Consider the following 24,338-nt stretch of genomic DNA (forward strand, 5'->3'; position numbering starts at 1 on the left):
CGTGGCTTACATTTAAGGTTTAAATCTTTCAGGTTGTTGAAGTTGCTGGCACACTACATTAATATTCACATCCACTCGAAATTATATAAAATACAAGCATTTTATTATTTCTGAATTCAACAATATTGCTTAGAATTACAAAATACAGCAATGTCTGAAATACTGAAAGTTTCATAAAAGCAGCAATCTTTCTCCCCTTCCCAGTCTTAAATGTCCAGAAAATTACCAAAATAAAAATATTTACCACATTACATAAGTCACAGACCTAGAAACATGACTGTCAAGTCTTAAACCAGGTAACAAACATAAATGCAAATGGCAATTGGCAGGAGAACACAACATTATTCAGGGCACAAAAGTAGTTCTCTGTACTGTAGGTATTCCAGGTTTTTTTCTTTTAATTTTTTTTTCTTTCCCAGTCCAAAGAACCCAAACAAACCATGTTTAGCTAGGAATTTGGAAGGCAGACTGGCTTTGTGATGAACACATTAGTGCCTCTGTCATTAGCAGAAGAACCACTCTGGTGACAAGAGATGAACACATTTTAACACGAATGGCAAAACAAACCTGTAACAACATGGTGCAATTCAATTCCTTCATCGTGATGCATCTCCAAAGAAATATCACAGATCTCCACACATGTGCTTAAATATACATGTGCTAAACACTACAGTGAAATTTCAGCCTCTGAAACATACACTTAGTGTATTTTGTCACAGTAGAAACTGTGCATTTACTTGGGTTGAATTTTGCTGTAATTCAACTATTTAACTATTTTTGGTCCCTGTGTGCAAAAACAAAGCCTACTTGGAGCATTTTACCTCCTTCTCCATTTCTTTAACTTGTATTTCAAGGACAGACTGATTTTTCTTTTTTTAAGTGCATGACTTTTCAAGTAACTAGTCTACAAAAATCTATAACCAGTTTAAAATAACAGGAAGAAATTCCAAGGAAAAGTATTTTCACAATCAAAGATAACATTCTAAACTTTTTTTAAAGGCCATATAAAAAGAAATTTATAGTGTATGGATTCTCACATTTATATTAAACAAAAAAAATCCTATTGTACTCAAAATTAGTTTCTCAGCATATGCAAATTCTCTTCCCTTATCCAGAATATTATTCAGAATACATTAAATTAGCCTATAAAAATACAGTATGGACAAATTCTTTTCATTCCCTGACATAAGAATTCACAATTTTGACACAAAAATTGTAAACTTTTATTACATTCAAAATACATTTCTTAAGTCTTTAGAATTTAAGTTCTGAGGTGTTGGCAGTCAGAGCTCTTGGTATACAGCAGAAGTACATTATTGCAGAGCCTTTACACAGAAGTAGCTTTCTAAAGTTAAGAGAAACTCTCCCCACATATTTTTGTTGCTACCAGGAGGAAAAGAAAGGCTTCCTGCTATGAAAGGTCTGTGTGAATGCATTGCTCAGATGAACAATTCGGCCCTGGCTTCCAGTGCTGCTTCGCTCTACAATCACACGTGGCATCTGAACAAGCTGAATGGGACTCTTCTCATCCTTTAATGCCTGAGTAAGGTTTAGAATCTAAAAAGAGTAAAAGCAGGTGAGGTTAGGGTGCACAAATAAACTGTGGCTAACAGGCTTATTATTTTAGATGCCAATCTTCAATTCTATAGAGGACTGTACTGCTCAATAAATTAATTTCAAAATATATCTATTGCAAGCAGGAATATTTTATTTACTTAGTAACATGAATACATCCTACTGCTGTCTACCCTTCCATTCTTTTCCTATTTCATTCAGTCCTCTCCAAATTTTCAGAAAATTCTAAGAGTGAAAAATCTAAGAGCATTTTAAATTTAGCACATCTCTTGAAAGCATTGCACCTTTAGTGGAAAAAAAATACCTATAAGAAAGCCATTAACATGATCTAACATAGAATGTACCAGTAGTTTAGCTACAAATTATTTTCATATCAGAAGATATGAAGCCATATAATTAGCTTATACCAAACCTAATGCTAAGACCCAAATTCAGCCCTTAGCTCCAAGGTGTCTGTTATTTTTCTTCCAAAACATCAGTGCTCATGGACTGCCCTCATAACTTACTCCGAGTTCAGTGTTACCCTGCTGAAAACTGAGGCAAGTATTCAATTTAGCTCTAGTGACACATCTGCATTATCCTTAATATCAAGCCTTTTTTTCACATGCACAATTTCCCTTTTTTCCTTGTAAGACTGATCCTCTGCTTCTTCTGTTCTTCCATGGCCACAGAATCCCAAAAATCTTTTGCATTATTTACTGCAATTTGGTTCTGCCAGCAACTCCACCTGACATTTACGTTCTCAAAGTTCTAAGGCAACCCTTTGTAGATGTGTTACCTGTTGCTTAGACTCTACGTTATTGAGAGAACTGTTTCTTTTGGGTTTAAACCCTTCCCAAAATTTTTTCAACACCTCACAGAAATAGGATTCTAACTATGTTTGCTATCTTAGATTTAAAGACCTTGACTCTTCCATGCAAGGTATGTTTCCCTACAGTTTCTTTATCTAGATTCTTCACATTCTAATTCTTACATTCTCAAAAGGATGTATTTGGATGCTTTGGATATACTGCAAATTCATCCCAACTGAATGAATCCCTTAGCATGTGATCTAGATAGCCAAGTCTTCTACAATGTCCTTGTAATATACTTTGGTTTTACACCAAGTTTAAAATCAGTGCTAAAAGGCATTGTTTGCCAATGTATTTCCAATAACATCTAAGGAATGCTCGTTACCTGCATTTCTTCCATGCCTGAAAACCTGACATTTCCCACAGTGAAACACATTCTTACATAGCTAGAGAGGTAAACTAAACCCCAATACTAAAACAAATATCTGCTAAAACCCACCTGAGAGACAGTGTGTGAAGAAAGGGTCCAGATTCAGCCTTTATAATAGAAAATTAATTTTGACAACCTCAGCTACATTACTCCCAATTATATCAGTCATGTTTTTCCTCAAGTGTTTTGTTAAATAACAGATTCCTTGAAGCCAATTGTCTCATCAGAAAAAATCCTACTTAATTCAGTTTAGGATGCATGAGTACTTCAAGAACCCATCTTCCAGTGACTATACAAACTTCTCAGAAGAGTTATTTCAGAAACAACTCCTATAATTCAATTTAGTAATGTCTTTTAGTTACCACACAAAAGATGTTAACTGGGATTATGTTTGACTAAGCAGAGCTAGAATCTTGTGCAAGGTGCATCTTGATATAGGAAATTCTACAGAGAAAACATTGAATTAAGACACTCTAGGAATTGTGTGGCTTAAAACTATCCATGTTGAATTTATCAACACAAGGACTAGGTTTCAATAAATTCAGGGCAAATGGGACTATTAATTTGCCTAGTCCAATTACCTGACACTTGCAGAAATCACTCTTTTATACCTACAATGAACTAAATTTGTTCTTAGCTAAAGCTTTTTCTCCAGTATTTCCAATCAGTCAAATTGTACAATAGGAGAAAATGGAGAAACCCCCTCCTCACTTACTTTAGTGTTTAAAAAAAAAAAACAAACCACAACCCAGAAAACAAAACAAAGCAAGCCCAGCACTTAAATATGATCAATTTTCTAACCTAAAAATAGCTGGACTGTTTTGAAGTATGGTTTCAACATTGGATAGAATGAAGAAATTTTATTACCTAATTTTGCTTTTAATAATCATGTCAATCCTCTAAAATAAAGTGACATTTATTTTAATGGCATAATGAAATCAGACATCAAAATTTTCATCCAGATTTTTGACTCTTATTTTTAAAATACCTGCTAAGAATACACAGTTAAGTCTCCCTTATCCCCCACAAAAACATTAAAACAGAATTAGAATAAAAGCATTTTCTGTAAAAATAAAAAAAACAGCATACACTTTCTGCTGTTTTATCTCTCCACAAATAAGAACAAACTAAAGAAAGAAATTTAGTCTTCTCAAATGAAAGTACCTTCAAATGTCATTCTGTGTATTAGGAGTTAGTTTTTGTAGCTCTAAAGAAAGCAGCTGAGGATTGATGACAAATTAAATATATGAATGAAAATGTAAAAAAGTAGTCTTACCTGCCCCCTCATAACAGACATCTGGTTTTCAAAAGTAGCTTTGTCAAATCCTTTGTCAGTCTTTATTTAGAAAACAAACAGTTTATAGTAAATAACCCATTTATTTTTAGCTATATATTTAGCATGCAAATTCATCAATATCATAATATGTATATTCCTATTTACCCCCACTATAATAATTTTTAAAAGCTTCAAACTGAATGCTAGTATGAATCACAAAAAGATCAATTTATTGCATCAAGTTTACACAGATGAAAATTAAGACTGTTCCACATCATAAAATAAAATACATCAGTGGATACCACTTTTGGGCATTGGTAAATACCAGCAGGTGGTAGACACCAAGTTTAATATTATCACACATTATAGTGCTCTCTCTCTCATGACTCCAACAGAAAAATACTTCCTGCTTCAGATTTAACAATACTTAACTAACAAGCCCAGAGGCACTTTGAACACAAATGAGCTGAAGATGCAAATATAGCAAAAATGTGTTTCAGGATCTAGTTTTGACATTACAGCTGCATTTTCACTAAAAATTTAAAATTTCCAATTATTTCAGTCCTTAATTGGATTACTTCACTTGAAAATCTGACACAAATGTTTACAAAATGTTTTAGAGAAGGACACTCTTTACATGTCAATACTGTAGACTGTTTCAGTATCTTTAAAGTTTGACTTTCAATACGATCACGATTTCAGCAGCAGCAGCACAATATGCATATAAAATAAAGTATATGAAAGGTATAGAGGTGCTTTAAGTTATGTTAGATACATTATTTCCTCACTGCTACAGTTTAAGTGTATACACACCACATAGGTATGTCAAATGCTGTTTTTACACAGCTCTGTAAGAGTAAACTAGCTTTAATTAATCATGTGAAACTTAGATATAGAATAATTAATTTATGTTTTCAGATGAGCTAATTACCATCAATTAACCACATTGGTGATAGTTTCCTTATAATTACATAAACCCTTTCTACCATGTCAATGTTAAAGGTAAAATAGCGCAGTATCTTGGTATTCAGCAGTTAGATGGTTATTCCTTTTGTGAATGTAACTGTCCCATTACAGGTATCAGCTACTTCAGTAATAGTCAACTTAAAGAAGTATTTGATTCACCTTAAATAGCTCATAAAGGTCTTCACAAAGGTCCTGTACGAAGTTCATATCAGAAAGGCGAGGAAGAACTAGGTCTCTGGTCTCCTGAGAGAAAGGAACTTTTGCTTGAGGAAGCCAAGCCCAGTGAAAGGGATCTAATGCAGAAAAACAGTGCACTTAATGATAAACAAGCAAGAATTAAATTCTGAATCCAGTACTACCTACTGCAAGTTCTTCTTCTGTTACCTTGGGTAACATCCCTTTTTCCCAACATTGTTACCCCACATATTCCTTTTGACCACAGTTACCAGAGCAGCTTTACAACTGCTAAGCCATTTTTTAAAACAGTAGAATATATTAAGAAATAATTATTTAGTTAAAGCAATAAGAAATAAAAGGGATATAAATTAAACATGGTAAGCAACAGTGGAGACCTCCCCCTAGTTTAGTAAGGCAGTTTTCTTTGGAGTAAAATTAGTATTCACTGCCCTCCCCTCAGCCACGGAAGCAGTCATCATTAAAAGCTGCCTAGTTATCAAGCACAGTTCATCCTTGGTAAATCCATGCTGGCTTCCCCATCACCACCTTGTTCTTCATGAGCCTGAACACAGCTTCCAGCATGATTCATTCCAGTCTTCATGGAGACTGAAGCAACCTCTCACATTACTAGAGTCTTCCAAGAGTGATGAGAAAACTGCTTTGCAAAGAGCACCAGCCAGCTGCCACTGTTTCTACTGTATCCCACCTACTCCTATGGACTTCTGTATGACCATCCTCCTTAAGTGCTCCCTTACTTCTGCCTTGGGGATTCATTTCCAGGGGCTCTACTTATGAGCTTTGAGATCCAAGAGACAGAGAGCAAATCTTACAAGTGAAAACTGAGGCTAAGTGAGCATTGAGTAACTTGTTCTTTCTTATGACTTTATGTCTTTGCTGCACTTTTCTTCAGTCCTACTCTCACTTCGAATTTACCCAGCCCTTTCTTGTTGCTCTTTATGTCCTCTGTACTCCAGCCAAGCTTCAACATTCCAAACTCCATTCTTGCACTTCTGGAAAAATTCTCTATTTTTTCAGGGAAGTCTCTACATCTTTCATTTTTTAAAAAAAATGTACTTAAATTTTGCATCCCAATTCAGTCATCCTGAATGTTGTTCATCCATGCTGCAATTTCATGCTTTTTGCAGATTCTGCTCTCTCACTTTCAGAAGGTTATCCTCAGTGATCCAATAGCTCTAGTCATCAAAACTATGCTCTAGGGTGTAAGGGACTGCAATTTGTAAAAATAATGCTACAACTTTACTTTGACAAAACTATCACACAACATTCCATGTGCAAAAGAATTCTAAAGGATCATGCAAGTTTATTCTTTTTGATACTGAAGTAAAGATGGTATAAAACAAGCAATAATTGCTGTGTCTTTGGAACAGCTACAGAAGTGACTGTAGCCAAGAGATATATAGGACAGCATCTATTTAGTATCAAGATAGAGACTGCTCAGAGCTCTGGGTGGAGCACTGAGCCAACCTACTGACAGCATAACTAGCCCACACCTACCTGCCAGAATTACCTGACTGGATAATAGCCCACAGAAATCACTGCAAGCCCTGTTGGGTGTTTCCCTCCTAATAAGTAGTCAGAGATGTGGTGAAAAACAACCTTATTTTAACAGTAATAGTATTTTCAAGCAGATGGAAAATTGTCTAACTAAATATTGACTTCTACAAAGTAAGCTAAAGCTGAAAACAAGAAAAAACAACCTACTTCTCCACCTACAACAGTACCCTTCAATTTGAAATAGAAATTTGGCCAACAGAGGGACAACTTGCAAATCTTTGCAATTAAGTTATTTTCCACTATGTTTTTCAAGAAAACCTGTATGAGAAACATTCTGCTGCTAAATTCTTCCAATTCCACCAGTACATACAGTACTATGTTTATGAGTGTCCACGTATTAATATTGTTGAAGGTAAAAATATGAACAAGAACCAAATCACATATACCATTGCAGAAATGGCATTTGTTGCTAACTTTCTGAAGAAGAGTACATTATTTAAAAATTCAATACATAGCTACAGTGATGATTTCCTAGATCCTTATTACAACAACACAAATAAAAATTACTTATTTGGAAATTACACTCCCAGAAGTGTAATGATTGAAGAATGCAGTACTTACATGCCCTCCACTCATCGGGATGCTTAAAAGGAAATGCTAAACCGTTGTCAATTGCAGCAATTTTAATAGATTCTTTAGTTATAGTCCATTGGCTGTCCTACAGAAGGAATATTCAAAAAGTAAGCGATACTCACATGCTTACACAAACAGCAAAACACTTTAAAAACACTAAATACTATATTTGTAGCTTCACTGGTTAAATTCAACTTAATATAAAGCAGCATCCAAATAAACTCCATCACATATAATTTCTTTCTCTACCACCATTAAAGAGAAGCCCTGCCCCAAACACAAGATAAGCAGAGCACACAGGGATGAAGAAATGCACCTGAGCAACAGTAGACATTGTTACTGTTATAGCCCAAGCTCGTACAGCAAAAACACAGAACAATAATTTCAAGCGCTGTTCTACCTAGTCTAATTAAAGTAACTTTTCCACTCACTTTGCCTACAATAATATGTAGTTATCATATTTCTTGAGACCATGCACCAGGATTAAGGATATGTCCTTAATCTCCAGCAAGACCAAGTTACAAAACTAAACAATTCAAAGAATAGAAGTTTCACAGCACAATTCTCTTACCTTATCTGACAGATCAAGTCCATCATCTTGTTTTTCGTACCTGACTAACCAGTTGTCGTTACCTCTGTCTTTAAACAGGAAAACGCATGTCACAACATGTCATTTATAAAAAAAAAATCATCATCTAGAGTGACATACAACAATATTGTAAACTGACACTTCACCCACGGAGTTAGGGTTTTTCCCATCACACAAGGTTTAATTTTACTGAAATGTAAAAATAACCTATTCAGTGGAAAGACCAAATTTACCATGTGTTCCTAGGTATGTATTACTTCTTTAGGTTCCCCAGCTGGCTGAATATGCAGCAAAATATCAAGAAGGCAAAAATAAACTATCTTCATACATTTTATGCAGAAAGATTGTTGTGGTGTGCATTTTTCATGAGGAAAACACTATCAGACCCAAATGACTCAATTTTTAAGCTTGTTATAATGATGATGAGGAAATGAAGGCCTCCAAAATTGTAGATAATGTGACCTTTGACTACATGGAGAAAACAGACTCTACAAAGATGGAGAAGGGGGAAAACTGAACAGAAGGGCAAGAAACTGAAAATGCCTGCACTGTTCAGACAAAATTGTGAGATTAAACACTCTGAGGTCTTTCAGACAGAGGATGACTGCCTGGATTTGTAGGACCTTCTGTCATTTTAAGGTGCTCCCTTCAGTTTAATCGTCATCACATTTTTATGTTCTATTATCATTAGATATATCAGATGAAGGTAAAATCATCCATATAATGAGGTTTTGCATTTTGAGTATTTGCCTCACAACTTTAAGAATGTCAGAAAACACTGTTTGGAAACACTGAGGCTTATTTGATAAAGCTGACAGCCCATGGCAACAGCTAACAAGTATTATGTTCTTATGAAACTTTCTTCTAGTTTGCTTCTAAAAAGAGAATTTGAAAAAATGAAAGTGAGTTAGACCTGGTATGTCTGAAGAAAAGCAAAGATGCCCACCTCTGCTAAAACAGCCAAGTAAATACTTTAAACATAAAACTGCCTTTGAATTCCTCAAGAGGTAATTCACCTACATAGGTTACAGAAGAATCCCAGCTCCTAAGTGATAAAAACAAGAGTGCAGGAGAACAGACAGGTACATATTGCAGTGGTACCTCAGTGCCTACACAATGAACATGAACTATTGTGAGCTGTGCTATTATCAGCTCCAGATTAGAATAAAAGGAATTGTAGTCATGGGTTTTCTTATGGGTCCTAGAACCTCACCATCCTTTATCCTAATCGGAGAAAACAGTTAATAGACTATGCACAGCATTAAAGCCCAATGAAAGCATTTGTTCTTGACTCCTCACATTCCTCAGAAATAGTGAGCAACAATCAAAGAGTTGTTTGGACTGTTTTTGTACTGCAATATTTAATGTATTAATCCAAAGTAATTTTTTTAAAAATTTAAATTACATCTTTATGGCCTTCAATTGTGAGAAAAGCATCTAAAGTGCATTAAAAGCCTTAAGCACCAGCTTTTAGGCAGCATTGCTTTCTGCCTCACAAAAATAAATGCCAAGACATACTAACAAATACCTGTATTTCTGATGACATAATCCAAGATAACCAATCTTTCAAACTGTGACTGAAATTCTTTCCTCGTGTTCTCAGGTAAAGGATCAGCTTCAAACTTCCTGAGCCAGTAGTCAGCTTCCTTATATCCTTCAACAAACAGCTGGAAGGAGCCAACCTAAAATATTAAGAAACTGCATTCGGAAAATGCACATGGGTAGGTCACATAAGTAATCTCAATATTAACATAAAAATTATATACTTTAACATAAAAATATACTTTCAAAGTTTAGAGCACAGGAAGTATGACACAAAAAATTAAATTAAATAATAAATAAAGTTCTCTTTCATTCCTATATTCTTAAAAAAAGTAAGAGTCAAATCATGTGAGGGTGAGTTTCTGGGTGTTCTGGTGGTGGTTTTTTTTAAATATTTGTTTAAATACTCAGTGAGTTTACCAGGAATAAAATATAGACAGGCAGCTCAGTGTAAATGAACAGTTAGTATTAAAAGAAGTATATGAAACAGAGAGAAAGAAGTAACACCTGTTCACTTTTTCATTGGAAAACTTGTTTGAATAGTTCAGAGAACACTACAAGAGGGCACTAAAAATTACAAGAGAAAAATCTTCCTCTCTGAAAAGCCTTAAACATCACTATAAGAACAGCAGCATTAACCACTTTCTTCAAGACAAGTGTTTTTTGCAAAAAATGACTTAAACACATTTCACAAAAGAGTCCAAGGAAGAACATGGGAGCTGACATAGGCTCCATACGTATGTGAAAGGTGCTCAAGATTGAAATTCAAGAACTTATATTTGAGAACTAAAATGCAGATAGATAAACACACAGCATGTGGAATAAGCTCATACAAGCTTGCACAATCCATGTCACATGGATCTAAACTGCTGGGAACTGCCACAAGTGGATTACCCAAACTGTATGTAACCTGTGTTTTAAAAGCTTAGGATTAGAACACTGTAATGATATTCTGGGGATACAATAAGGCTCATTAGGCAAGAAAGATGTGAGGCTTTTAGTCAGACAAAAGGGAGGTAGGAAGAACACAAGAGCAGGGTACCCAAAAGAATAAAAACAGTAGAAGGCAAAAAAAAAAATAATTATCTAAACTGCAGGGAAAAAACAGACTACATGACACTAAAAGGACAGGTAGTAAGCAATCAATATAGCAAAAGTGAGATATATAACAATTAATATGTTACTACTCCAGCAGAAAACTGGACTGTTAACTGAAACAAAAAGTGAAAAGATTATTAAAATAGTTCAGAAGAAGGAATGATGTGGGTACATGTTGCATGGAAACAGTTGTATCAAATTTCAGACAGTTTTCAACAAGCAGGAAACTTTTTTCTTCTATCATGGAAGTTACTTTAAAATACACCTTTTTTCTAAAAAAAATTTTATGTAAGAATCAGGACATGCACAAATTACTTTTTTTTTTGATCTTACCTTAGGAGGTAGTCCAATTCTATTAAATTTTTTAGCAACTTTTGGCACTTTCTCTAAAGCATATTTTTTTCCTCTTGACTTTGCACGATCTATTGCACTGTAATTAAAGGTCTCGCTGACAAGCCAGACAACCTTAAAATTAAACAAAGTTAAATACAGCTCAGAATTCCTCATTATTTCAATTGTAAATTTACAGTTCATGTTATGTTCAGCTATAAAAAAAATTTAAAAATAAGAAGCAATAAAATTTATCTGTTGAAAATTTCTATGAAAAGGTGAATGTTCTCTATTTTACATATTCCAAACAAAAATGGGAATTTTATATGCTGATTTTTGCCATTAGAATCTCATCAAAACATGAGGCACAAAAGGTATTGGAAAATGATAGAAAGTGGTTCCAAAGAAGAGATTCCATTCAGATATCAAAATTATCCATTAAATCAAAAATCACAGTCACTTTTTCTACATCAAACCACTGTGCCTTTGTACTTGGTATAGTTTACAAATGACCTATAAATAACACATGATACACAAGGCTGTCTATACAACCACAGTTCACAGACTGACAAATATGTTGGCACTTCTTTTTTTTAAATTCAGTAATTTATGTGTTTTAACTTTTACCTTAGTTTTAGGTACAACTCCAAGCCCCAGCTTCTCATCCACAAGATAGGCACCAGCTTCAGAGAGATATCCCTGATTTGGAACGAGGCAGCCTCTGCCAAAGCAGCAAGGACAACAAACTTTGTGAAAATATTTGGTCCATTTTGGATTTAGATGTCCATAAGGCTCTTCAGATTTTGGTTTGAACACTCCAGTAATTTTCTAAGGTAAAAAACGTAAAATTAAAATATGAGCACTTTGAGTTGCAAAATATTAAAATTAGTTTAAAAAGTAGTTGTTTGAAAATATAGGTTAAATCCCACACAGTGTGTTTCACAGTTGTTCTTTTTAGATGACGAAATTAACAAAACTGAATTCCAAATCAATTTATCACTAAGTGCTTCTTTAGGATTAGTACAAATTAATAAGCTCTTCATAAGAGAAAATCCAAACCAACATTTACTTTTTCAGAACATTTTGTCAAAATTTAAAAGCATTGCATTTTAAAATATATATTTATCTTAAGTTCTTAAAAAAGTGGTTTTAAAAGTAACTTTAAAAACAATTTTCAGCCCACCAACAACACACTGACCAGTTATTTTAGAGAAGTAATGGCTCCAGAAAAGTGACAAACTTATAGAACACTAAAAACAACTGATTTATTTTCTTTAAAATGTATTTTTCTTATTACCCTGAGTTTGAATGCATCAAAATTACCATCAGCCATCATTTACACTAGAGACACACAGTAAATCTTTAAATTAGTCAGAGCCTTGTGTCCAATTTTGGACACTATGCTTCAAGAAATCTGTTAACAAACTGGAGAAAGCTGGAAAAAATAATAATAAGCACAAAATATGGGAATAATGAGTAGGAACGGTGAATGCTTAAGCTAAGAGCAAACTGAGGCACAATGAACTATGGAATAGGTTGCTATAGAAAAAAAAAAGGAACAACACATTTACTGTTAACAAGCCAAAAAATGACAGGGTTAAAAGCCAGCAGATAAGCTGCAAAGAAGAAATCCTTTAGAAGCTTAAGTGCAGCTTGGGACTGGAACAGACAGCCAGGTTCTGCAGTCTCCTAAATAGGGTGCAACTAACAAAAGGTTAGTTAGACATTCCTCTAGAGTTATGTCAAAACAATGCTGCTCCACAGCAGCACAAGCACTCAATTGGCAATTTCTCAAGGTGCCTTCTACAGAGAGTTCTATATTTGTTAACCTCAATCTACAGGGTTATTACCACATTAAAATATATAACCTTTCAATTGTCTGTGATAAACTTTGGCCTAGTACATAAAGTTCTCATAATGACTCTTCAGTAGCTCAAGTGGAATGCCATAGAAATTCTGCATCTTCATCCCTTCTCACTGGACAATGGCAAGTAAACAAAATTTTTTCTGATAAATACTTAAGGACAACTGTTTAGAAAGCAGTTTCCCATATCAGTACTTTACTAAATCGCTATGAAGAAAGTATCTCAATAAGCTAAACACTACCTGTTGTTGCACCAGCACTCAAAGCTGATTCACATTCAGGTCATGAACATCTTGGCTGGCAGTCAGAAACCAGCAGTATTCAGTAGCTGCTTATTCAGCTGCATTTGGGAGAGGATCTGACCAGCTGCTTTAGCTTCTAGAGATTTTTCCACTAATTTTTCCAAGACAATCTTGCTTTGTCCAAGATTGCCCAAGACTAAGTAACTATAGAAAACTTAATTCATTCACTTTGTAAACAAATACACAAGACACCAGGCATTAGTAGCATTGTATGTCTCATCCACCTACTTTGATTAATTCCCATTAACTACAAGGAAAAGTAAGTTATAAAATACTATTATTTGCACTCATACTATAAAATTAGAGTCCTATCAACAGAGTCAAGCAACAAATTGACATGAATTCTCTTGGGATTGGTATGCTGTTATCAGTGATTCTAAGATTGCATTCAAAACCTTGAATACAACTGCACAGACAAAATTCAACTTAGACCTACACAAATGCAATAAATAGTCTATGCAATGTGAGAGACCAGCATGTTTTTTGAATACCTTACTTTTTCTTGTTTTTGTTTTTAAATCACATCATTTGTAATACTAGTCAAAATCCTACTGTTAGGTTTATAATTATTAAAAAGCTATTTAATTCTTTCCTATTGAATCACATGTATCTACCTACTTAAAACAAAGCTAGCAGCTTTGCTTTTCTTGGAATCATTGTGTTGTATTTAGAAGTACATGCCAAACCTTTAATTATCTCTTCTGAATCACTCTCTGGCTAATACTTCCTAGTAAGTGCCCATTTAAAAAAGGAGCTTAGCTCCTTCTGTTACCAGCCTGGATTGCACTGTGCTATACAGTCAAACCTAGATATGGTTTCCAAGGTTTTGCTGAAGTTAGAACTTTTGCTAAACTTTGCAGAGCCACCGCTGCTGAGGACTAGAGTAGAATATGAAAGTTCAATCTATAGAACAATCTACCAAGGCCAGTCTTAATTTTGCCAGTCAAAATGCATTTATAGGCTGACTCTATTAACACTAGCAATTAGTTGAAACTGTGAGGAACATATTGCAGGACAATTTGTAACAGACACAATGTCTTTTATTTATTGCTTACACAATAAACAACAAGCACAGACATATTCAAGCATTCTGTAATAGTGCTCCTTAAGTACTGAACTCCCTTCCAGTATGCAACTATGCAACTTTAGCCAATAAATGCAAAAAGCTAATTTTAATTATGTAATTTGAAGTTTATCTATCATTCTGATAGAACCAAATAAGCATATAAGGTGACCTAATTGAAACAGCTTATTTCATCTGTAATTTGGTATTCATTTTGGGCACTTCAGAAGGTGACCAGTAAAACGGCTTAGCACATCTTTAATGAGCTCCTTCCCAGAATAAGAAAGAGGAGATTACTCAAGAGGAATAGGAGAAAGCAAGTGACAGAACCGGTCTGAAGTGGAATGATGCAATACTCAAACAGGATCTGAAATCCATTCTACACATGAAAGTTGCACTATTGACAAAATGAAGTTTTATCAGACCTTTAATATGGATAGCAAACATAGATAAGCTCTAGAACAAAAGCAAAGAATAAAAGCAAAATTTAAAGTCTGCTAAGCACTCAGTATCATTATTCTCACAGTCCCATATCCCAAATACTTTCATATTTTGCAATTATTTTTTTCTGAACCATATAAAAAATCGTCTTCTCTCAATCTTTGTTTTTCCTAAATACTTTTATTCAATCAATGACCTGCAGAAGGGAAGAGGGCAAGTCACTACTGGAAACTTAATTAGGAACAAAAGCAACACAGCAAAAGAAAAGTAAAACCAATAAGAAAATCACCACATCAGAAACAAGGAATAATATGGCCCATCCAAAATACTATGGTTGTGTTTATACTAGAATGATGCACAAATACTCTCTCACCATTGCCAGGGCTCAGAGAGTACTTCAGGCATTTGCTAGTGACCAAAACCCAGCAAAATCAATCAAGATATCTAGATAAGCTTCAGACAAAACAGATTTGCACACATGGTATGATTTATTTTCCCTAGTGATTCCTCTAACTTTCTAAGAATAAAAAAATCTTGATTGCACAGCATTACAAAAAACTCAAAGAACTTAAACAGTTGTAAAGCATTTTTAGCTCGACGCTCTCAAACACTGTTTAGATACATCACACACAGCAATTTTGAAAAACTTTTGATTCAAACCAGTATTTGTCTACTTACATTTTCTTCCTACTGCATATGAAATAATACATAAACCTACTTTAAAATACTACTTTGAAAAGACCATAAAGTTTGAATATGTGTATATAAGCACACAACCAGAAAATCTACAAAGATCTAAGCTACTATAAAAGAGAGTGAAGCTGGAACTGAACCTGAAGCTGGAACTCTGAAGAAGTTTTTATATTTACACCACTGCATGTGATAGCAAGAATCCACAAGGCCATTATAGAAAGATTTGTTTTCCTTCATGTTTGAAAAAGAGAGAGAGAGAGACCCTCCTTTATATTTTCTCCACCAGAATGAAGGGTTTCATTACTAACAAATGTTCCTGGAACACAGGCATATGAACTGCAGTTTTCAGATTCTGAAGGGGTGGTTCTGCCACTTTCCATAGAAATAAAATCATAAATTGACATATTTATTCATATTAATGTAAGGTAGCTACACTTAAAAAAACCCAACTTATTCAATGAAGTGTAAAAATGTATCACCAGAAAACTGCCATTGAAACAAACTAAACAACTATGAAAATTAACTAGCAAAACAGGAATATATTTTCTAATGACCAATAATATGACTAAAAGCTGAACAAAAACCATACTACCTTCTAAATGAAAGGGAAATTACTGTTATGGGAATGACAAAAATCTTGAACATGCCCTGAAAACCTAGGCATTCAAAGTGTTCCAACTTCCATTTCCAGCACAACTGGGATCTTCAGCATTAATGAACACCTACATCTATCGAAGAGCTAAAAGCTGTGGATTGAGCTTAAAATCATATGTGACAAATTAACAAAAGTTGAGCAGTTGAGTCTTATTTTGTGAAACAGGTCAGTAGCAAAATATTTCTAATTTAAAGAAAACAATGTGAAAGTGTGTCTGAGACATCATTTCCTCTAACTAAATAATGCTAACCACATGCTACTTTTCAAGAGAAAGATTCAGGTAACTATTACTTTTCTGTCTCAAAGTAACCTTGGGACACCTCACTGATGATCACTATTCAAGGTACCATTTACCAAGTACAGAAGGGAAAACCAAATCTTGCAGAGGGGAAACCAAATCTTCCAGCTAAGATTCAGCAGACAAGTACAAGTTAAAAGGTAGATTTGATGATAGCACTCTTCTTACCCATCTACCAACCAAGGAAAGGAGACATGATCTAAATAAACGGCTATTTATGAAGAAAAGAGAGAAAAATATAGGAGGCTTAGCTAAAGAAATTTAAACCATACTGAAATCAGGAGCTCAGTTGTAAAAAAATCAGTTAAAACATACAGAGAACAAGATTCTGCACAAGGGAATTCCTGAATTGCTTTCAGATGTTAGAGACCCTTTTTTTCTCTCCATTTTTCTTTGGTGAAGATCATTAAAAACATTATAAAACTGCAGGAGAAAAAATAGTTATTTTGCCTTAGCTTATGCAGCAAGACATAATTAGAAATCTAAGTATTACTTGCATTAACTTTTCCAAAATAAATTTTGGCATACAATAAGTTATTAAATAACTTATTTAAATTCATTAGCATCTAGACAGATTTTTTTAATTTCCATTTTCAGCTTGCTGCTGGTGGTGTGTCTGACTTTGCAGTAACATGCTCACCCCTTTTGGATCCTTAGCAAAGTAACTCCCACTGGATCCTTGAGAGATTCTTTCTGGAAAAACTCCACACTCTATAGCTTGTTCTGTCTTGAGAATAATTTCTGCAAATTCTGGATCATCTAAAAATATATTCATATCTGCAGTATGTCCTGTATGCCCTGAAAAACAAGAAAACAATCAGTCTTAAATGCAACTTGTACTACAAATTAAGTATAAGCAAACACACACTGATAAACCAACAGCCTTCCCTGCTGACACCCATCCAACAGGAGGCTGAAAAATCTGGTCCATTTAATCAGTGCAAGTTTTTCCACTGATTTACTTGAAACAAAAAGTTGATTAGACATGGATAAATCAGCCAAATCTGCAACAGCAAATTTGAGACTGCCACTGCTAAGGGTTCACAATTTTCAAATATTTCTCTTTTTAATGTTTATTTATTAAACAAATCTGAGGGGGGAAAAAAAAAAGTTCAAAGTCACAACAGTAAAAAAAGCATGAAAGACTTTACACATCTTTTTTGTACCCTGCCCATTACCCCCTGTTAGAATAGGATTGTACCATTATTTAAGAGCTTGGCTATCATGTTTATTATCTGCTAGAACACAAGGAAGTTAATCCACTGAATAATCTGCTACAAGTAGTAGCACTCACAAGCGGCACCAGCACAGCAGTGGCTACTGCACACCAGCTCCATTCCAGCCTTAAAACACTATAAGCAACTAGCAGCATTTCTTTGCCTGCAGAGCAAAAATCAGGTCTGTGCAGACATTTGTGCAAACTCCAGGACTCCATAAAAACATTTAGAAAGACAAGTAGAAAGGAAGGTTCCAGAATACTACTGACTTTTCAATTTTTTTAAATATTTCTTCACACGTTTTGATACGGTAATTATTATACCTTCTTTTAAGGCTAGGATTGTTTCACATGTTCACTGAGTGCATTCTAATGGGCCTGTGCATTAGGGCTCATTTCTCCATTAACAAACAGTACATTATTCTAAATTAAACATTTACAGATAAAGTTGCTTTGTTCCCATTTCAACAATTGAAGAAATTCAATATACATCCTTCTGGAATGACAACCAACACAGAATCCATTCAAAAAAGATACTCCTTAAGAGTTTGTAAAGAGTAAAATTAAAAAGGAAAAAAAAACAAAACAAAACAAACAAACAAAAAAAAAAAACCACAAAAAACCAAACAAACTTTTTTTTGTAGCTCAGGACAGTTTTTGAAGCTTTTTAGAACATTAGCACTTGCTTGCATGTACCACTTAAAATAGTAACATGAACTCCAAACAGAAACAGTCAAAAAGCATTAAAAATAGGAAAATCTTAGTATAAGTTTGCAACAACAAATAGAAACCTTAAAGCTAATAGATCATTCTTAAGAATCAACATCTACAGCCCATTAGATCAGAATCTGTTTTAATTATTTGGCCAATTCTGCTGTGATAAATTATAAAACTTCAGAGTAGGACAAGAAGAGGGAGCCAAGAGGTTCAAAGGTTTTTCAGTCACAAAGTACTTAAATGAGTTAGTGAAATAAACCAAACTTATTTTTATGGAAGAAGTCATTTTAAATCAGTGGTTCTTATTTCACAGTCAAGTCTCAACAATCTCCACACACCTACATTACTTCACACAGCTGAGCTCCAACTAATACATATTTTCGTAAGTGAAAGCAAAATCAGGGTTGTGCATTATACTGTTGCCAAATGAAGTGCAACATCGTGCTAAGTCATTCTGCACAATTATCTTCCAGATGAAGAAAACCTACATATGAACTTTGTATCATATGGATTGCAGTTGACTGTGTGAAAGACTCAGAGGTCAGTTTTTAATTTCTGTGCATTTATTCTAGAATCTAGAACCATTAAGTAGTCTCACTGTTTGAGGAAATTTTTCAACCATGTCTTTTCTAACATAAAAAACATTAAAACAAAAAAAACCATTACACTGCATGCTGAAAGAAGAAAAGATAAATAATTTTTGAAATTCATTATTTGCTCAGTATTGCTACTGTGCTAGGAAGCATGATACAACAGTGATGTGGCTGTAAAAAAACATTTAGGCTGACAAGGAAACTAGCACTTTTAAGTTTATCAACCCTCTCCATATGAAAATAAGCCATATTAATTGAAGATAGTATTTGCTGAATATGGCAGGGTTTGGGGGTTTTTTGAGTTAGTTTCTTTTTTTTCAAGTTATTTTAATCAAGTTTTCCACTGAGAAAGCATGTTGTGTCACAACTTATTCCCAGTACAGTCACTAGACTTGCAATTATAACTAATTAAGGTTTCTCTTGCAATTACTCTTGAAAATTACTCTCCTCATTAAACTCCCACTAAGGAGACAGGACTCACACACACACACTTGAACTACCAAGCTTGAGAAATTTTTTCACATTAATTTAGACAGGGCCCAAGTTCGTGAAGCCGCTGTATTGGAATGATGAAGACTTGCCAAAGATACAAATCATCCCTGTATGCACCTCAACCTCTTCTTCCATCAAGTTAGCATGACATGAGCTAAGCCAAACTGATACACTTTGCAAGAGTAACAGGTATGAACTCCTTCAGCACTAAGCTTCATTTATACTTTTTAAACATTTACATGATTAAAGGTATTCCCTTTAACCAATTCCATCTTCTCCTACTCTGACCATAACTCCATTAAGGAAACACTGTGTGTTGCAATAACATTCATGAATAACATCTGGTGCATGTTGGTTCCACCTGACATGTGAAACCATCCTGCACCTTCAAGGGTCACACACAGAAAAGGTAAGGACAAAGAAACAAAGGATGAGATGCTGTAATCAATATCAGTTCTGAGATTTTCTTACACACTTTTGGGGCAGATTCCAAGGAGTACACTGCATTCACCATCCTAATTGCTTCAGTGGTGCAAGACCCATGGCTCTAACATCCACTCTGAAGCATCAACTTCATTTTAAAGTTTCTAGAAATACTTTGCTAGAAGCACTATCTCCTTAGCAGATCTTGTAGGAAAAAAGACAGGAAAACCCTAACATTTAATGGCATATTTACATTACAGGTATGCACTACACTTGAGACCAGTGCTTAAAAGACAAGATTTTTCTGTCTTTATGGCCAAACAAGTAAAAGTTCTCTGTAGTTACTAAAACAGAATTATTAACACAACTTATTTTGTTAAACTTGATGGTGGGGGCGGGATGTGTTTTGATTTTTTTCAAGTACTCTATTGTTGCAAAAGAATCAGTGTTGTCAATCTCTGGCAAGAAATCCTACAGTATAATTACAACGGCAAAAACAAAGAAGTGATACAACTCCACATATTTCTATCAGCAAAGTCATCCTAGATGTATACTTTTATAGGAACTTGCACAAAATCAGAAAGCTTGCAAGTCTAAAGAAAAGAAAGTAAGCAATAAATACCATGTAATTTATTACTTTGCCACCACATTTAGAATTAGATAATGGGCACGCTTACATCTGTTTTCAAGTTAATAACTAAGAACTTGCATTTGTGGACTTTCACATTGTATTTCTCTCTTTAAGAACTGATTTGAAAATACAAAAAGAAGACGCATTTTTATGAAAGCCAGAAATATGACAGTACAGCCCACATCTAAAACTCTTAAAGCATGTGATGGTTACAAAGTGAGCATATGAGCACAACAAAGAACAAACACAGACTGACTTGCTTTTCAAGATGAAATGATGGGGGTCACAAAAAAAGCAGTTAGTGGGATATTCAAGTCAAACTGAAAACTTGACACTTCTCCAAGTGTTCAGGAAGCAGCAGCCAGTCCCACCACAAAACAGTCTTTAAAAGAGGCAAAGCCACAAGTTTCAAACTGCATGACAGAAACAAACAAGGCCCAACAAAGCACAGAGAGCGGGGAGAACTGACAGCGGAGACACTCATGAAGATGTAAACGAGTTCGTGCAGCTCTGCACACAGGGACAAAGCAGTGCAATTTCTACCCCTGTGCAGCATCTTCCCTTCATTATCATTCAGCGAACCCATACATCTAGAGAGGTCATCACACCTGTGCCCCTCACCGACGCTGTGCCATCGGACACGGCACACCGAGCGCACCCCAGTCCCGACAGGTATTTCTGCAGCCCCGCTGGAAGCAGAGCAAGGCAGGGGCTGCCCCTGCCCCGGCCCGCGCTGCCGCTCCCCGCGCGTCCCGCGGCGCCCGGGCCGTACCTGCGGCGGCGCGGCGCTCCTTGTCCCGCCTGCCGCTGCCCGACGCCCGCAGGAGAGGCTCGTCCTCTCCATCCCCTTCGGGCCCCGACTCCTCCGAGTCCTCCAACTCCTCGAGCCCCGGCTCCACACACTGCCGCACGGCCCCGCCGGGGGCGGCTCTCGCACTCTGCGGCCCCCGCCGGGGCAGCTCTGCCTGAGGCGGCGACGGCGGCTCCACGAGGAGCAGCAGCCGCTCGTCGGGCTCCTCCGCGCCCGGCTCCGCCATGGGCGGCCGGGGCCGGGGCCGAGCGCGGCGGGAGGAGGCGGCGGCGCGGCCGGGCGGGCTCGGGGCGCTCCCGCCGCTCCGGCTCCGGCGGCACCGCCCCGCGCCTGCGCGCGGCCCCGCGCCCGCCCCGCCACCTGCCTTAAAGGGGCCGCGGCCGCGCCAGCGCCGCCATCGGGGCGGCGCCGCGGGCTCCTCCCGGCTGGCAGCCCGGCCCGCGGCTTCCAGCGCTGGAAGTTTAACAAAAACAGCCCTGACACTCGCCTAGTTCTACATCTGGAACACGCTTGCCTCCTGGCCACCACTTGCCATAGCCAGCTGCTCTCCCTCCCCAGACTTTGCACAACATTGTTCTATACCGTCGTCACGGTAACTTCCCAAACGAAGCCTAAAAACAGCATAAGAGAAAACAATATGAATACATTGCCATTATTTCCACATTCCCTCACTGTCCATGCATTATTAACTGCTGAAAGCGAAAACACCTATAACCCCAACATAATGCATCGGATTTCAGCCTGGATGCGTTCTCCAAATATTGTCCATAGAAGAGAGGTTTTCCTCAAGTTTTGGTGAAATATGGGAGAAAAGCATGCATTAAATACTTGCATAGAACTGAGATTATGGGTTATAATGGCAGCAAATGAGTTCTCAGCTAAAAATAGTAATTGTATGTATTTATTTTTCATTAGTCTCATAGTTAAGAGCATGGTATAAGAACCTAATATGTGCATAATCTGAATTACGAGGGGAAAAAATCACTTTTCTTGGTAGAAAATCATTATTCTGGAAAAAATATAGCCTTACTGAAATGCTGGACTTGTGTTTGTTTTGTCTAGGGTTGCCTGTCAGCCAGTGGACTTTGGAATTAAGCTGAGTGTCATTTACCTATGTAACTACTAATATCTGTAATATTTGATAAAATCTGTTCACATTTGCATTTCTGTTCCTATTCCTTTCTATTAAAAGTGAAGTCATCTGTGACTCCAGATGAATAGCCATTTGTTGCCTAGTAAACACATATATGAGGGTTACAGCAACTGGATGTAATTTTCCGTACAGAAAATTAAACGGACGTGAACTTCTTTGTGAAGCAAACAAAGAGATCAAATTAAAAGGGAAAAGTCTGACATTTTTCCCAGCACACTGTTAGGTAATACTACACCTCCCTTTAGCTACAAGTGAGTTGTGTCTGTTTCAACAATGTTCCATTGAACAGTCAATTCACGAGATTCTAAAAAGATGGCAAGTTAATGCTTTTGAAAAAAATAAGAAATAACTTGTTAGTTATTTCATAGAAAGGCCTGGATTGGAAGGGACCTTAAAGATTTTCCTTAAAGACCTTAAAGATATTTCCAACTCCCCTGCTATGGACAAAGGTACCTTCCACTAAACCAGGTTGCTCAGATCTCCGCTGAACCTGGCCTTACACACTTGAGAGATGAGGCATTCACAACTTCTGTGAGAACTCTGGTCCAGTGTCTCACCAACCTCACAGCAAAAAAAAAAAAAAAACCAAAAAAAAACAAAAAAACCCCTTATTTTTTTGTTTATGCATTCATCTACACCTCCTAGTGTATTTTTTAAATGCAACTAACTGGTAGTTTTCATCTTCTGCTTCAATAAGAATTCTGTAACTTGCTCACAGGTCTTGATCTAACAAAGCCTTTACGTTGCCTCATTCTTCAGTAGTGCAGAGTTCAAACACCACAAGAACTCATAATTAAAAAAAAATACACGCTACCGTCATAGTAATTAACAAACCATTAATTTTAATTCCAAATAGCTAATACTTTTCAATTAGCCACCTGGATTAAAATTACGTCACATAAATAAGCTGGGTCATTTGCCTCATGCTAAAGCTTTTGTCCCTATCTTTCTAACCAACAGAGCAAACTTCGTCATCTGCCTTCATGTATTTGAGCACTCTGTCAAAACACTGGAGCGGTAGAAGAAGAAGGGGAAAGACCTGCACAGTCGCGCCCTTCTCGCTGTAGGGGAGCGCTCTCGTGTGGCACAGCCCGGCAGGAGCAGCCGCTCCGCGGCACCGCCAGCAGCGCCGGGGACTGCGCGCACCGCGGAGGCGGGAGTGCAGCTCGCAGAGCTCCCTTCTGCTCCAAGGGCTGGGAAACTGTGTTAGTGACAGTGCGAGCCAACAATTCAAACAGGTGGGTAAGATTACTCCGTCAAAACCTCAAAAGATCCGAACCAGGCTAACTAAACTTACAGGAGCGGGGTGGTCGCTACGTACACTTCACACTCCAATCAGCCGTCTGAACTTAAAACTGTAAAACAGAAGAATCAGATAAGATTTAATAAACAGATTCCGTTGCCCAGATACAGGCCGGTTATAATTAAACATTGGAACAAACACACCACGTACTTAACGCGGCTCTTAAATGTTTTTACGCTCCCTACTAGTTATTTCGAGGAGCAAATGGGAGCCTGCCGGTCCCCGTGGCCGCCGGGGGGCAAAGGACAGCGGCGGCGGCCGGCTGCCCGTGCTCCAGGGAAGCTTCCACCTGCTGAGGCTTTGCTGGCAGCTCCTAGAAAAGGCGCAAAGCCTGGCCTGCAAATCTACTGGTGAAACTGCTTTCCCCCAAGTTGTGTTTAAAAAAAAAAAATAAAAAATTGGGTCTCGCTGGGTCTTTGTCGTTGTGATGCAGTTTTGCAGGCTACTCCTATTTCCTGAGGTCCCACAAGCACCTGTGCCCCCAGACACGTCCCGAGGAGCAGAGAACGCCCTCGCCCTAGCAGAGCAGCCGGGAGCTACGTGGCTGCTCCCAACAGCCTCCTGCTACACTCTGCGGGGCAGCGAACACCAGCCCACCAACAGGCTCTTCCCAGCCCAGCACTCTGGCTCCTGGTGGGACTCTGGCCGCCTGTGACAGACGCCAGGCCCGGACCCGCTCCCTGCGGCCCCGCACCTGCACCGGGAGCGGCCCAGCGGCCGGGAAGGGCCGGGCGGGGGCGGCCCCGCGGAGCGCTGCCCGC

General features: G+C 37.1%; 1 protein-coding gene and 1 long non-coding RNA gene across 6 annotated transcripts; one reads left to right on the forward strand and one right to left on the reverse strand.

Moving 5' to 3' along the window:
- Nucleotides 1–81: 81 nt before the first annotated feature.
- PI4K2B (phosphatidylinositol 4-kinase type 2 beta) lies at nucleotides 82–24,286 on the reverse strand. Of its 5 annotated transcripts, XM_064418504.1 has the most exons (11): nucleotides 24,272–24,286; nucleotides 23,572–23,629; nucleotides 16,879–17,036; nucleotides 11,550–11,750; nucleotides 10,926–11,057; nucleotides 9,481–9,634; nucleotides 7,935–8,002; nucleotides 7,352–7,448; nucleotides 5,198–5,331; nucleotides 4,073–4,132; nucleotides 82–1,557 (listed from the first exon to the last, which is right to left on the reverse strand). In XM_064418504.1, the coding sequence occupies exons 3-11, from the start codon at nucleotides 17,011–17,013 to the stop codon at nucleotides 1,384–1,386; spliced, it is 1,155 nt and encodes a 384-aa protein (XP_064274574.1). In that variant the 5' UTR covers nucleotides 17,014–17,036; nucleotides 23,572–23,629; nucleotides 24,272–24,286; the 3' UTR covers nucleotides 82–1,383. The 5 variants fall into 5 exon arrangements, with proteins under 5 accessions (XP_064274574.1, XP_064274573.1, XP_064274571.1 ...); XM_064418503.1 differs by lacking the exons at nucleotides 23,572–23,629; nucleotides 24,272–24,286 and adding an exon at nucleotides 22,728–22,834; XM_064418501.1 differs by lacking the exons at nucleotides 23,572–23,629; nucleotides 24,272–24,286 and adding an exon at nucleotides 22,779–22,809.
- LOC135299444 (uncharacterized) lies at nucleotides 18,597–23,341 on the forward strand. The gene is made up of 3 exons (XR_010361429.1): nucleotides 18,597–18,711; nucleotides 19,297–19,445; nucleotides 23,235–23,341. It is a non-coding gene; the product is annotated as an uncharacterized LOC135299444 (long non-coding RNA).
- Nucleotides 24,287–24,338: the final 52 nt, after the last annotated feature.

Source organism: Passer domesticus, chromosome 4, assembly GCF_036417665.1.
Source record: "Passer domesticus isolate bPasDom1 chromosome 4, bPasDom1.hap1, whole genome shotgun sequence".
Classification (NCBI taxonomy): domain Eukaryota; kingdom Metazoa; phylum Chordata; class Aves; order Passeriformes; family Passeridae; genus Passer; species Passer domesticus.